This window comes from Bos mutus, chromosome 14 (assembly GCF_027580195.1).
Source record: "Bos mutus isolate GX-2022 chromosome 14, NWIPB_WYAK_1.1, whole genome shotgun sequence".
Classification (NCBI taxonomy): Eukaryota; Metazoa; Chordata; class Mammalia; order Artiodactyla; family Bovidae; genus Bos; species Bos mutus.
The window spans coordinates 20,432,312-20,448,250 of record NC_091630.1 but is presented as its reverse complement, the minus strand read 5'-3'; the positions used below and the strand labels follow the sequence as shown (position 1 = coordinate 20,448,250).

Sequence of the window (15,939 nt, the reverse complement as noted above, 5' to 3'; positions counted from 1 at the left end):
TGGTGATTATACTGGTATATACATTCGTCAGAATGAGGTTGTACATTATTGCATGTAAACTCTTGATAAGATTAAAAAAAGGAAAAAGTTTAGGGTTTACCTGAATTTAGGCAAGTGATATAGAAGGAACAAGGTTGTTATGTAGGAACTAGTCTTAAGAAAGGTGTGAAGACTGTAAGAAGGCATGATAGGCTGTTTTGGTACCATATATGAATATAGTGTAGAGTTTATTAACAACTGTGGGAGTTCATATGTCTGAGAAATGGTTAATTGATTTGGGGATGTCATTGTCTCTATCAAAGAGCCTGAGAGTTGTGTTGGATTTATTACACTTGGCAAAGGTTGCATTTTTTATACATTAAAGGTTTGTGGCAACCTTGTTTTTGGCAATCTGTTGGTGCCATTTTTCCAAGAGCATTATTTTTTAGTTAAGGTATGTACATTGGGGTTTTGGTGGGGTTTGTTGTTGGTTTTTTTTTTTTTTGCACACTTGATAGACTATAGAATAGTATAAACGGAACTTCTATATGAATGGGGAAACCAAAACATTTATGTGACTTGCTTTAATGATATACTCACTTTATTATAATGGTCTGGAACCAAACCTGCAGTTTCTCCAAGATATGCCTGTAATTTTGTCATCAGCATCTCCCAAGCTAGCCTGATTTTTCTGTGCCTCAATAAAATGGAATAATACTGTCATAGTGGCTTTTGAGGGTTAAGAGAATATTGTACAAAGTTTTTGGCACACTGCTATAAAAAATGTTTGCTTTTAGATTAAGCTAGTTTAGCAGGCAGTGAGATTTGACTGAATCTGTAGATTATATAATTTGAAAATAGTTTGAAAAAGTCCTTAGGAGAACCCTGGTTCGATCCCTGGGTTGGGAAGATCCCCTGGAGAAGGGAATGGCTACCCATTCCAGTATTCTGGCCTGAAAATCCCATGGACTGTATAGATGGTCACAAAGAGTTGGACACTACTAAGCAACTTTCACTCACATAACCATAACCTTACTTAATCTACAAAAATTTGTGAAGAATGTGGGCATTCAGCAGATAAGACTGGGATGAATGGACCTGATGTTTTTGTGACTATTTAGGATCATAATGTCGGAGGAAAATTAGCCTGTTCAGTCATTCAGTTGTGTCCAACTCTTTGCGACCCCATGGACTGCAGCATACCAGGCCTCCCTGTCCATCACCAACTCCCTGAGTTTACTCAAACTTATGTCCATTGAGTCGGTGATGCCATCCAACCATCTCTAGCTGAAGGAAATTGAGGTTCTTCTTGTCCTGACTTTAAAAACTAGAACTTTACTTGGTAGCAGTTGCCTGTGATGGTCCATAGTTGATAAGGTTCCCAGGTAAATACTGCGTAGAGAGTAGAAACTCCTTAGGAATCTGATGAGCTGAAACACTAGGCTAAAGATCTTGATTAAGTATTTTTCATTATTAATAGGATAAGTGATCTTTTTTAATGTGTAACCTTTATCGTTCTGTTTGCATTAGTGCAGTTGAATATCCCCCTAAAATTGATGTTCTGATTGGTCTTACATTGCTTAAAATAAACATGTATCCTCAAGCCTAAATGTCTACTTTATGGGCACAGATTTAAATCATTTCTGGTATAACAATTTTAAGATTTTCTCAGTAAACTGAATATAGTTGACTCCTTGGAAATACAGCTGTTGCTGTTTTTAAAATATTGTGTGTATTTCATGAAAATGACTAATGCTGTGGCTTATTGACGAATTGTTTTGGTGCAACCAAAAAGCTGATACTTTTGAGAACCATTGAAATGAAGTATATTTTTAGGACAAGGGCCTCCACTTGAGGTGAACTCTGGCATAGAGCATGGGGAGGGGAAGAGAAAGGGGGTAATCAAAGAGGCAGGAAAAGCTGTGTATGTTGCCAGGATCTGGTCTAAGTCCATTAAAATTAATGTGGCACCCAGAAATCAGTCCCAGACAAGGAGCAACGACAGCATCTGTCTCGAGAACTTGTTAGGTTTATAGACTTTATGTTAAAAGAAATCTTTGCCTAAAGTAACCTTGTATGTGTGTGTGTGTGTCAGTCACTCAGTCGTGTCTGACTCTCTGCGACCCCATGAACTGCAGCCTGCCAGGCTCCTCTATCCATGGAATTCTCCATGCAAGAGTTATGGAGTGGATGCCATTTCCTTCTCCGGGGGATAAGGACCAGTAAGTTCAGCAAAGAAGATAGACTTAGGTATGGGCTGCTCCAGAGGTGATGTGGAGAAAGAGGGAAACTTTATTTGTTTGGGGAAGAGTTGGATTCAGTATGATGCCTTTTTAAAAATCAGAGTTCTTAGTAAATAAATGTTCATGATGTGTATATAGGTCCCTAACTTATACCTGGTTTCAAATTGCCGTGACATTCTTGGATTTCTGGCAGTTAGCTCTTTCAAGTCAGTACTTAAACAAGTGATTGTAATTTTTTTTTTTAACAACAGTTTTTTGAAGTAGTTGACCTTGGATTGCACAGCTATTAAATGACAAAGCCAGGACTAGGTTTTCTGACTTATGTTCCAGAAACATTTTCACCAAATAAGCTTACCTCAAAGAGACTTAATTGTTAACTTGATTGAACTAGTTCTGTTGTAGCTTGTGGTGTGGGATCCAGATCAGAGCTACAGATGTCCTCCTGAAGTCAGCCTCCACTTTTACCCATTCCTGTTGCTTACACATCACCTACTCTAGAATTTTACTTAGAAGACGTTTATCTGCAGTTACCTGGTATCACACTGGTTACGTGACTGGCAGTGTATTGAAGTTCAGACTATTTTGATTGCTTGGCTGCAGATATTTATTTCGCTAGCTTTCTTTACTTAAAATGAGTAAAGTTGTTTGTGTTATATGGGAGAACCACAAACAAGATGAATAAAAAGACTGGCTCTGCAACTCTATGTAAATAAGGTGATGGTGTTGATTTGTAACATTCCGCATGTTTCAGCTACCTTCCCAAGAAACTGTCATGTTAAGCTTGTCTTTTTATGTATAAATTCACATTTGCTTTAAAATGGGCACTAAGGAAAGGATTTTGGTGATCTAGGGTTTCTGAAAATGGTAAGTGATTACGCAGATTCTTCACTAAATTAGGTTCCTCTTATTAGCACACTCCAACTGACAGCTCATATATTAGGTTTAACTAATGAAATAATACAGACTTTGAAATAACTTCTATTTTGACAGTTTGTTGCATATTCTAAGGACCCAGACGTAAGGCTTGGTGGCCCGTCTCTTGTTTTTCCTGGTTTATGACTTTCGGCTTTGTGGAATACGGCTGAGATGAAAGGATTTATTGACGATGCAAACTACTCCGTTGGCCTGTTGGATGAAGGAACAAACCTTGGAAATGTTATTGATAACTATGTTTATGAACATACCCTGGTAAGTGTGTCATATTTGATTTCTTAAAATACAGTGTTTATAGTAATTTCTGAAATATGAAGCATCATTACTGCTACTTAAGATCATTTTTGTTTTGTACTTACTGATACAGTAATTTTTGTTTATTGCTTTACGGAAAGAATTTGTTTTTGTTGGAGCTAATTTCCTATATTCCCCAAATTTGAAGAAGTTTCCAGGTTAGTGATGTTCAGTAGCAGGATACCCAAAAAGCTTTCTCTTGACCTCTACAGGTATGTTTAAGTCTTCTCTCACACCAGCAAAATCCTGCTGCTCTCTTCTGTCATCGGAATTCTTTTTTGGGGGGTGAGGAAGAATGACACTTGTCCTACCATTCAGTCTATTCTGTAGCCTCTCATGTCACTAGTCTTAGTCAATTGTACATTTCCTGGGTCAGAACATTAGGGTGGCAGCCTGTCTTTGGTCAGTATATTCTAATAATGTGGATTATAGAAAACAGTAATATTTTCATGACATTTCAAATAATATCTGAATGTTGTATGTTTTAAATAAAGATGATTTTGTCTGCCATCTAACATTGGGTAATTTATTCTCTGGATGGTATGTGTAGTCATCTCTCTACCTCCAGGGTAGCTCCAGCTTCAGAATCAATCATGATCTTTTCCCAGATCGTAATTAAAATCAGTTTACTTTTTCTTTCTTTCTTTCTACGGCTTGTGGGATCTGAGTTCCCTGACCCAGGGATTGGACCCCAGGCCATGGCAGTGAAAACTGAGTCCTAAACACTGGACTTGGATTTATCTGGCATTTAGTGTACTTCCGTATTTTTAAATTTAGTTTTGTCACCTCTACAAATACTACCAACTTACCTCCTTAAAAATTGATTTCTTTTGTTCCCTTTTACTGTCTTTAACTGCAGTTCATGTTGGGGATACAGCTTTTTGTTTAGCATTCCTCATTCTACTCACCTTTTTAGGGAATTAGATCCTGTACTGTTAAAGTAGGTTTAAACAATTAAGGAATGCATGGAACGATATAAGTAATCTCCTTCCCTTCCACTCACCAGAAGTAAAATTGGAACAGTTCGGAAGTAGAAAGTCACTCTAATTGACACTGTTTTTTTTTATTTTTTTAATCTAAAAGAATATTTTCTATGTCAGCATAGCACAGCAAACAGTCAAGTTTAAAAAGAAACAAGCCTTAAATGTGATGGTATGTTAGTATTTATCTTGGCTCATTTGTGGAGGAAAAGGGGAGTTCTTTCCTACTTAACAATACTCTGTTTTCAGTGGTTCTTATGTTTCTTTTTTCATAACTATAATAGACAGGGAAAAATGCATTTTTTGTGGGAGATCTTGGAAAGATTGTGAAGAAGCACAGCCAATGGCAGAACATAGTGGCTCAGATAAAGCCGTTCTATACGGTGAAGTGCAACTCCACTCCAGCTGTGCTTGAGATTTTGGCAGCTCTTGGAACTGGATTTGCTTGTTCTAGTAAAGTAAGTCATTTTCATTACTTTGTTATTGAACTGCAGCATTTTAAAATTGACCGTGTTTGGTGGGGCTTCCCTATTGGCTCAGTGGCAGAGAAATCCACCTGCCAATGCTGGAGACTTGGGGTCAATCCCTAGGTTGGAAAGATACCCTGGAGAAGGAAATGGCAACCTGTTCCGGTATTCTTGTCTGGGAAGTTCCGTGGACAGAGGAGCCTGTTGCAGAGTCAGACATGACTTAGCAACTAAAAACAACATTTGGTCACCAGTAGCAGTAGGAGAATTGGAGGAGGAAATGGCAGCCCATTCCAGTGTTCTTGCCTGGAGAATCCCAGGGACAGGGGAGCCTGGTGGGCTGCTGTCTATGGGGTTGCACAGAATCGGACACAACTGAAGCAACTTAGCAGTAGCAGCAGCAGCAGCAGTAGGAGAACAATTGCAAGGAAGTTTGACTTGTGGATGCATTTTTTAACTTGTTTAAATTTGCCATTTAATACTGGAAATTTACAAAGTTTCAAGTATACCAATGAAAGGAACATTACGATGAGATGAGACTTTATAAGCTTTATCTTTAATCAGAAACTTTTATTCGTTCCTCATTCTTAGCCTAGAGCTAGTTTGATCAAGTTACTTCTGATGACAGCAAGATAATATCCTAAACTGGGAGATTTCTCTGATGGTAGTGACAGGCATACCTCAGAGATGCTGTGGATTGAGTTCCAGACAACTGCAGTAGAGCGAGTCCCGTGAATTTTTTTTATTTCCCAGTTCGTATAAAAGTTATGTTTGTACTATGTTGTGGCCTATTAAGTATACAGTAGCATTATGTCTAAAATATAATGTACATACCTCAAAAAAGAATGCTGTTGAGAAAAATGGGTGCCTGCAGACTTACTCAACACAGGGTTGCCACAAATCTTCAATTTTAAAAATGGAATTCTCTGCAGAGCACAATAAAATGAGATATGCCTGTATACCTTTTAAAAGGTTTTTAACAGAGTATAATATAGCAAGCATTACCAGAATATGAACTGTGATATACGTAATCCTAATTTAATCTTACATAATTTGAATTTAATCAGAAAATAAAGGTATATGGCAGTGATTGAAAAGTAATAGAAAGCTTACCTTTTAGATGACACTGTTTAAAATCTGTTTTTAGACTGAAATGGCTTTAGTGCAAGAATTGGGTGTATCTCCAGAAAACATCATTTACATAAGTCCTTGCAAGCAAGTGTCTCAGATAAAGTATGCAGCAAAAGTTGGAGTTAATATCATGACATGTGACAATGAAGTTGAATTGAAGAAAATTGCACGTAACCACCCAAATGCCAAGTAAGTGTAAAAATTAGGTACAAAGGCATATTTTTTTACCTAGGATTTGGGGTTGTCTTTAGTCTGGGAAAGGGAGGGGGCATTTATATAGAGCAGTGGTTATATGTTGTAATTATTGCAACTTACTACATGGAAAATACTACTAGCATTTTTATTGGCTACTTCTGATCCTTCATGGGCAACTAGGATGAGATAAGGATATGTTGGGATATTGTATATAATCTTTAATTCAAGGAGGAAAATCTGGTTGGTAGAATGATCAAATTAAAGCTATGGCTATATTTTCACAATTATATGAACCATTCTAGTTATTTGTCATATTAGGAACAGAATATGTTCTTCTCAGCCTTTTTCCTTTTAACTGAGGGTTTAATCTGCCCTTAGCCTCGGTTTCTTAGATGGTTGTCCTTTGTGTCAGTGTCTTAGGAAACTAGTCCTTAAGTCCCTTCTCCTCAAACAGGAAGTTTAACGTTTTTACTTGTATCCTACATGGGTCCCAAGATTATTTTGCAACTAAAAACTCTACTGTTTAAAAACAAAACTTTGGGATTTCCCTCGTGGTCCAGTGGTTAAGACTGAGCTCCCAAGGCAGGGGGCATGGGTTTAATCCCTGGTTGGGGAATATCCCACGTACCACACAGTGCAGCCAAAAAATACATAAATAAAATGTAAGTTCACCATGCTTTAAACGAAAAACAAATTTTAAGGCAAAATAAATATTACCATGAACTGGTATATCAAGAGGATTTTATATAGCCTATGCTAAAAGTATACTAGTACACAGTTTGCTTTTTAATAAGTTACTGTGTGTTATATGTTACCAAAAATGTGTATCATGTCCATATTTTCCTTATATTGATAATTTTCTTACTGACTTTAATGGTATTCTTTGAAAGGTATTCTATAGGTAGAATAATTTTGCTTTTACAAATAACAGTTTTGTATAATTGTTTTTTTAAGTGATTTGTGGTTACTCAGAGATTGCCTGACAGTCTTGATCACTTTGTCATGGTTGTCATGGTTTGGAAGGAAATACCAAATATATTTGAATCAGTAGTCTAAAAGGCTGCTGTTAAGATACGTTAAAAAAATTTTTTTTCTTGTTAGATCTATGTGATTAATTGGAGGAATGGTTCCGAATAAGTGGTAGAAAGTTAGCTAGCTAGAACTTTTTTAGGAAGTTTGAAGTGTTTAAAGCCCTGATCGTTTTTACTGAAAGACAGTAATGGCATTGCTATTCAATTTAGTCTTTCTAGGTGGATTTATGGACTGATGGACTTCATTTGAAAGTAATGTCGTCTTTCATTACAGAGCCCAACCAACTCTTGCTGCTACAACAGAGTCTTAACTTCCTGCATTTTCCAAATTCCCATCCTTGTAAGCGTCATGCTTTAGTCCCTAATTGCTAGTTTTTTCTCTATACAGGATTGTTTCTCATTAGGTTCACTTGATTCATCCGACGCTGGATTATGGAGCACTGACAACATTATCAACACACTTCCTACAATCTTCAGGCTTCACATGTGCTGATGATGATGTAAACCAACTCTGCCCCAATCATCTTCCCCTTCTCTTAGGGTCTTACTACATATTGCAACAGAAGATAGTATTGGAGGTGGAGAGGGTAACATGAAGTTTGGCACTACCCTGAAGAACTGTAGGCATCTTTTGGAATGTGCTAAGGAACTTGATGTCCAAATTATTGGAGTTAAGTGAGTAGTTGTTTTAAACTTCATTTTGTTGTGATAATCTTAGTCTTTCTGTTTACCAGTTTAAGTTTTCTTTTGTATAAACGTTAATAGATTAAATTTCTGATTTATGATACATAGTTTTCTTAGTTTAGGAAAATAAATGTTTATCTTTATACTATTTTGTACTTGTATGTACCTCTCCTTCACCTAGTTAAGAGAGGAAATAGTAAATAACAGTTCAGTTAGTAATTTAAATCACTTCTTTTTAAGTTGAATGGAAGAATTTACTAGAATTCTGATGAATACCAAAATGGTTGTTGGACATGTCATTTCAGTTTTTCTTTTTCCCATCCCAAGACTTTTTATTTTCCCCTGTTTAATCCCTCAGAGGCACTTCAAAAAATCAGTAGACTATTTTATCCTCTCAGTTTTTATGTATGAGGAAACTAAGACCCAGAGAGTTAATGATTTGATAATAGTTTCTGAACCATGATCTGAATCAGATTTGGAGCAGTGACTGCCAGATTTTAAAATTGTTCATAAAGATGGATAAAGAATCACCACTGTTAAACTTAATTCTACCTTAGCTGACAATATTGATAGTATTTGAGAGTTTTCATATTTCAGTTAATTTTATTGTTAACACACAGGACAATTGATTTGAGGTGTATTCTGTGAATTTTAACGTTTTTGTAACCACTGCCACAATTGATACGGAAAGGACCATGTTTTAATTAAACTTTTAAATTTAATTTTATTTAATTTTTGGTCTTGCAGCATGGCTTGTCAAAGTTTAGTTTCCCGACAGGGTTCAAACACAGGGTTCCACTGCAGGGTCTGCAGTGGAAGGGCAGAGTCCTAACCACTGGACCACCAGGGAATTCCCTCAAATTTAAATAGTCCGAATCTTTGATAAATACCACTATTAATGAGCAGTACTAACAATTATCAGTATTGCTCAACTGAATTAATGTTCACTTGTATTTATTTCTCAATAGATACTTTTTTTAAAAAAAGATTTGTTTGGCTACACTGGGTCTTTTGCTGCAAGCTGGCTTCCTCTAATTCTGGAGAGTGGAGGTTACTCTGGCTTCTCTTGAGGAGCACAGGAGACGCGTGAGCTTTAGTAGTTGCAGCTCAAGGGCTTGGTTGCTCTGTGGCATGTGGGATCTTCCCGGACCAGGGATCAAACCTGTGTTGGCAAGTGGGTTCTTAACCACTGGACCACCAGGGAAGTCCCACAATAGATTTGTATATTTTCAGGTAATATTGTGCATTCAAAATTGAAGATTTTGTCACCCAGTTTTATTGGGTGATTGTTACTTTTAGTAAAGTAACAATTTATTGTTACTTTACCATATGAAAAGCGTGTCCCTGTCTGATAGCTGTGAAATATAACTGATAACTTATTATTAAAAAAATTATTACCCAAACACTACCTTTTCTAAAAGGCTGGTATTGTAACTTGGGTAATTAGAGGTTCATGTTTCTAAAGCTTTAAATATTGAGTAAAGTTAATGTGAATACTTTTTTGTGTGAATATGGTGAGTTAGAAAGGAACGGCCTCTAAAATTTGCTGCAGCTTCAAATTTATTACTCTATGTCTTTCAGATTTCATGTTTCAAGTGCTTGCAAAGAATCTCAAGTATATGTACATGCTCTATCTGATGCGCGATGTGTGTTTGACATGGCTGTAAGTTTTTCGCTTAAATTATTTTGATATTTAAGCCAAGATGTTATTTAAGACAAATATTCAGCTTCTTTTCTACTTCTAAAGTATTCTGATCGTACTTATTTAAGACATGCACATTTTAAAACCTGGGTGTAGAGAGAGGCAATAGTTAACTTACTTGTATGTGTCTAAAGACAGTACAGAGAATAGCAGGAAAATACAATGAAATAATCCGCCTCTGTTAGTAGAAAGCAATAAATTTACTAAAGGTCAGAACAGAGATTATTTACCTCCCTTAGAGGATTTTTGTGTGTGTGTGATGTCCCTATATGCATTACAATTTGGAAAAGCGTTTAAAGATTTTTTTTCCCCTCCTGCATCTCTAGGGAGAATTTGGCTTCACAATGAACATGTTAGACATTGGTGGGGGCTTCACAGGAACTGAGTTTCAACTGGAAGAGGTAAACGTTGTTCAGTGGGTCGACATCCTGGACTGATCTCTCTTTCCTTTCTACTTACATGGTGGATATGTAGACTAGAGTTTGTAGAGCAGAACTAAAGCTGTAACATTGTGTAAAATTTGTAAGAAAATGAATAGCTAATGGAAGACCTTGGAAAAGTTTAAACTCTGTAGCATAATTTTATCATGGAAAGTGTGTTTTCAGTGCTTGATGACAATGATTCATTCATTCATCACTTACAGAGCTTGAATTGTTTTATCCATGTACATATCAGTTCTCACCTTCCTCTGGTATAGAAATTGATTGGAAATTTGCTCCTTCATCACTAGTTATTGAATATAGCTATAAACAATGACTTTTCAATCACCAGGAGCCATTTGCCACTGGAATTATAACTTTTTAAATTAATGCCATTCTGATAGTTAGAAAATCAACTTGGATGACTTGAAAGCCTGCTTTATTTCTAAGCGTCATAGTCTATAATTCAGCTACTTAATTTTCCTAAAAAATTTAATTGCTGTTAATCTCTTAATGTTGTGAATTAACCAATCCAATATTAAAACCATAATATGGGTTTTAAAATCCATAGGTTAATCATGTTATCAGCCCTTTGTTGGATGTCTACTTTCCTGAAGGATCTGGCATCAAGATAATTTCTGAACCTGGAAGCTACTTTGTGTCTTCTGCATTTACACTTGCAGTTAATATCGTTGCAAAGAAAGTTGTTGAAAATGATAAGTTTTCCTCTGGAGGTAAGTTACAAAGTTTATAGTTTTCTGTTAGTAAATAATTCCAATTAGTTTGAAGATGAGTTCATTAGATACTATCACATGTAAATATAATTTTGGACATTTGATGGGTTTTGATGTTATGGGTGTTCTTCATCCATCTGTAGGGAGGAGCTAGGGAGCTTTTCAAAAAGCTATAGCTTTTGAATGCCATAGCTAACATTCCACTCCATCAGACTCTTCTCGAAGCTGATGTTTAGATAGGCTTATGTTAGATAAACTTCCCCAGGTGATTGATTCCTTTTAAGAACCAGTACAATCTTATCCCTATCAAAATAAAATAATTTTCCTCAAAGCTGATGTTTAGATAGGCTTATGTTAGATAAACTTCCCCAGGTGATTGATTCCCTTTAAGAACCAGTACAATCTTATCCCTATCAAAATAAAATAATTTTCATATCTTAAAATTTATTTCAGTTTTGTTCAATTTTTATTATTTTTCCAGCATAGATTAGTTTGGACTGCCTTTGAACTTCTTGTAAGTGGGATCATGTATATTCTTCTGTTTAAGACAGCTCAGTATAATATTTGGTAGAGCATTTCATTTTACATTTATTGCCAATTAATATTCCACTGTTTGAATGCATATACTTTGTCTCCAGTCTCCTGCCATGAATATTTGATTGTTTCCAGTTTTTGGCTATTAAGGGCAGAACTACTGTTACTACATTATTATACAGTACTACAAGTATTGTGGACATTTTTCTTAGGTGAATGATGTAAGAATAGAATTGCTGGGTCAGAGGGTAGGTGCTCACAAAGATTTCAAAATGGTGTTGCTATTTTACTCCTCTGCTGGCAATGTATATATGCAAGTTCTGATTGCTCCCACCTTTGCTAATTTCTTTTTTTGGTCATTGTTAAATTTTATCCACTCAGTAGGTGTGTATTATGGTGTATCAGTGTAGTTTTAATTTGCATTTACCTGGTGAGTAATGATGTAGAGCCGTTTTTTTTTTTAATGTGTTCATTGGTTATCCTTGGTGAAGTGTGTTCAATATTTTAAGTTAACAGTTTTAAGTTATGTCAGTATATATCAGTATATTTTGAAGAATGTGAAACCTATGAGTCAATTCTATAAATACTAATTCAGACTTTGATGTGCCTTTTAGCTGTTTTACTGTAAGTTCATCTTTGCTTTTCCTGTTTTTGTGTTTTGTTTTTTTTTTAAACAGTAGGAAAGACCGGAAGTGATGAACCAGCCTTCATGTATTATATGAATGATGGTGTTTATGGTTCTTTTGCAAGTAAACTGTCTGAGGACTTAAATACCATTCCAGAGGTTCATAAGGCAAGTTTTATTACAAATATTATAAAACCTGCTTATTTGGCAGTTTCTGAATGGAGCTGTTATTTTTAGGATGCATCCCAGTTTAAAAATTGTATTTATTTTTGGATATGCTGGGTCTTCGTTACTGCACAGGCTTTTCTCTAGCTGTGGCAACCAGGAGCTCCCAGGCTCTAGAGCACAGGCTCAATAGTTGTGATGCACGGACTTAGTTGCTCTGTGGCACATGGGGTCTTCCCAGATCAGGGATCAAACCCGTGTCTCCTGCATTAGTAGGCGGTATTCTTTACCACTGAGTCACCAGGAAGCCCTCATCCCAATTTCAAAGAAATATTTTAGAATGGGGGAAGGTTGCCCCTTTTTTGAGGGTTTGTATTTTTCTGAGTCCTATTAAGTCCTTTGTTCTCTAAATTGCTGCCTTACATGGAGTTAAGGAGGAGTATCACTGCCCTTGGCTCTAGGCCTTTCTTCAGGGCCACATTTGATTTGAAATGGTGAAAAAACGCTCTTATCCACCTTCAAGTTCATTGCCTGCTTGAGTTAAAAGCTTAACAAAAAAATACTTTTTTGTCCTACAGAAATACAAGGCAGATGAGCCTCTGTTTACAAGCAGCCTTTGGGGTCCATCCTGTGATGAGCTTGATCAAATTGTGGAAAACTGTCTTCTTCCTGAGCTGAATGTGGGAGATTGGCTTATCTTTGATAACATGGGAGCAGATTCTGTCCATGAACCATCTGCTTTCAATGATTTTCAGAGGCCAGCTATTTATTACATGATGTCCTACAGTGATTGGTAAGACGGATTATTTTTTTAAAGCAGATTGGATATTTGAAGTGACAGGGTTTGCTGGTTTTAATTCTATAATGAATGCACAACTTAAAAGTAATAACAGAATGACCTTTTAAGCGTAATTGGAAGACTAGTTATTTTATAGTTCTTTTCATTGTCTGTTGTGTGGTCTTTGTGATTAAACTCAGATGTCTTGATTTTTCCCTTAGGTATGAGATGCAGGACGCTGGGGCAACTTCAGACACAACAATGAAGAGCTTTTTCTTTGTGCCTTCTTGCATTCAGCTGAGCCAAGAAGACAACTTTCCCACTGAAGCTTAAGCAGGTGTTAACGCTTCTGTAGATCTGAAGTTGCAGGTTAATAAGCTTGTCTGGTCTACATTCCAGTGTGGAAAAAATTTGAACAATCTTATTCTGTTAATTCTCTTGGAAACAAAAACTACTAGTAATAGCTATTTGGGACCAGACAAAATCAGCTCTATAATTCACTGGGGGTAATTGGGAGATTAAGATAATGTATCCAGATTTAAACCTACCAGTTTGCCCTACCCCTTAAGCGTTTAAAATAAAATATGCAACAAAATGGATGACTTAGTGGAGATGGAAGCCCATTAATTGGGTTCCCCATTAAACCGTTTACATACAAGTACACAGTTTTTATACTAAGGATTCGTGTTAAAAAGTCTTGTAAAGTTAATGTCTTTCACCCAGATATATCAAATGTCAGTGGAAGACCAGTGTAACTTCATTAGATACGTTTAGTGTATTTAGAATGTGTAAATTTGTGCTTTGAACTGTAGTTTAATAAATGTAAAATTGCATCATAGTATTTGTTGTATTTGACCTAATGTAACCCTTGTATGATTGCAATAAAATTTTGTGTAGATTTTACTGTTTTTTCAGGCTAAAATTTTGGGAAAGGGGCTAGCTAGCAAAGGTAGTTTTGAAATAGATATGTATCTGGGCTGTTTCGAAGGTTATTTTCCTTTATAGCCCATTTAAGTTTAGTTTGGCTTAGTACATTTTTCAGTTATTTAATTAGTAATTTAAGTAAAATGTTTGGTAAATCATTGTGATGTTCAGATTCATTATGGAGAGTTGATGTGCAGTAAGCATGATGTTTAACAATTTTAACACCAAAAATGTTAATCCTGCATAAACCAATTGTAATAATTAATAGGTGTTTCTGTATAGATAGAATGCATAGAGTACCTTAGTAAATCTTTGAGTCGCAAATCTTTTGGCTGAAATGGAAGATTCTATTAAATACTTGGAATAAACTTTGGGGAGGGAAATGCAGAAAACTCTGCTGCGCACTAAATCTTAAAGAAGGGCTACATCTATATCCAGAAACCTGATGCTCCTTTGCACGGAATATTATTTAAATTCAGAGTTGTGAGGGGGATGGGGTGAAGCACACCTATTTTCAATTTCTCGATTGCAGTGATTTCAAACTTAGGATTTGTTTTGTTGTTCACTTAGTTTCCTGTTATTTCCCATTTGTTCAGCAGCTTAGTGTAATTAGTTTTCATTCTTTGCATACTAAAATTTTATGGTGATTGGGGAAGTGAGTTAAGAGTCACTAACCTGACAGTTGTTGCCAGGCGTTGTTCATGGCTAGTATATTAGTAATCCTAGATCTCAGAATCACAATAGTAATAAAGTAAACAACAGGGGTCATTTTTTCCTAACTTGTTCTATGTTCAGATGCGGAATTTCTGTCTTCCAAGAGGAAATGTGACTTCACTTTGGTGCCAATGGACAGAAAATTCTGCATGTGTTACATAGGAGAAGTTTGGAATGCACTTAATAGCTGGTTTTTACACCTTGATTTCAAGGTGAAAAGAAATTGATCATGAATCTAATAAATTTCAATCTCTTAAACCAGTAGGTGCTTAATATTTTTGATTTGATTAATTCCCATTTGAATTTTATGGGTTCTATTAATTGAAAAAGGACTCCAGTCCATTGTCATCTAATTACCCTTGGAATTTTCCAAGGTATAATGTGGGGTTTTATGCAAAATTCCAAGCTACCATGCAACTTTTTTTAACTGTAATGAGGAGGAGGAATTGCTCCTAACCTTCTTTACATGTTGTGCTTTTTGGTTCAGAAATGCCAAATCTTTTAAGAGATGGTACAACTTTGAGTCCTTGGCTTGACTATACAACTTTGAGCTTCATGGCATGTCAGTTTTGCCGTATTTAAAGGAGAGCTATTCTGTGTATAACAGCTCAGAGTTGCAGGTACCACATGTGAACGATACGGTAACTTTAAAAAATGTTTGTGTTGTATTTGAAGACTGTTTGCCATAAATCTAAAGTTTGATCTTAATGTATTTCAATTTGATATGCTAAAAAAAAGTACTGAATTAATGTAACAATCTTTTTTTTTTAATCAATATTGTAAGTTCAGAATTTAACTGAAAATATAAAACCCAAATGATTTCTATATAGTAAATTGAACTGTAAAGGTAACTTGTGTGTGATTCTGAATACACAGATAAAATGTTTTTAATTCCTCCTTATGTTTTAGTTCTGCTTTGGCTTCTGTTGCGAAAGAGTTGAAATTTTACTTACCAGCTTTGTGTACATTGACTTGCAAGCATTCTTTCAGAATCTTACTTACTTTATTACATAGTAACAAATTGAATCTGATAAAATGATTCTGGGTATTACATATGGAATACTGAAGTCTTTGATAAAATCAATATATATATGTGGTCACAAAGATTTTTCTAGGGTTGCATTTTTTTAGACACATTAATTCACCAGCTTCTGAACAGTGTTTAGACTTAAATAGTTCTGTATAAATTAAGCTAGGTATTCCTTCTAAATAAGATGGGCACTGATATCATTGAATGCAAATTTAGATTTAAAAAGTCACACCAGTTGTCTTTTTGTCCCTTTCTGGGGAGTTACTCTCAATTTCCTCACAGTAGTTAACAGGTAGGTAACTTGACCAATAATATAGTGAAGAATGCTTGCTTAATTGGCTTGGAAGAGTGAAAGAAAAAATTTCTTAGTAGTTTTC

The 15,939-nt window shown here is 35.7% G+C and overlaps 1 protein-coding gene across 4 annotated transcripts in view; it reads left to right on the top strand.

Moving 5' to 3' along the window:
- The window catches only part of AZIN1 (antizyme inhibitor 1), a 30,955-nt gene extending 15,522 nt beyond the window's left edge, over positions 1-15,433 (top strand). For 2 of the 4 annotated variants that reach the window (XM_070382164.1, XM_070382165.1), the window contains 10 exons: positions 3,213-3,410; positions 4,714-4,887; positions 6,044-6,216; positions 7,794-7,928; positions 9,519-9,600; positions 9,966-10,040; positions 10,630-10,792; positions 12,004-12,119; positions 12,695-12,909; positions 13,116-15,433. In XM_070382164.1, coding sequence (XP_070238265.1) covers positions 3,309-3,410; positions 4,714-4,887; positions 6,044-6,216; positions 7,794-7,928; positions 9,519-9,600; positions 9,966-10,040; positions 10,630-10,792; positions 12,004-12,119; positions 12,695-12,909; positions 13,116-13,227 — 1,347 coding nt within the window. In that variant the 5' untranslated portion in view covers positions 3,213-3,308 and the 3' untranslated portion in view covers positions 13,228-15,433. Of the gene's footprint in view, positions 1-3,212; positions 3,411-4,713; positions 4,888-6,043; positions 6,217-7,793; positions 7,929-9,518; positions 9,601-9,965; positions 10,041-10,629; positions 10,793-12,003; positions 12,120-12,694; positions 12,910-13,115 lie in introns of those variants that run through there. The other 2 variants (XM_070382166.1, NM_001291720.1) reach the window with 2 other exon arrangements.
- Positions 15,434-15,939: the final 506 nt, after the last annotated feature.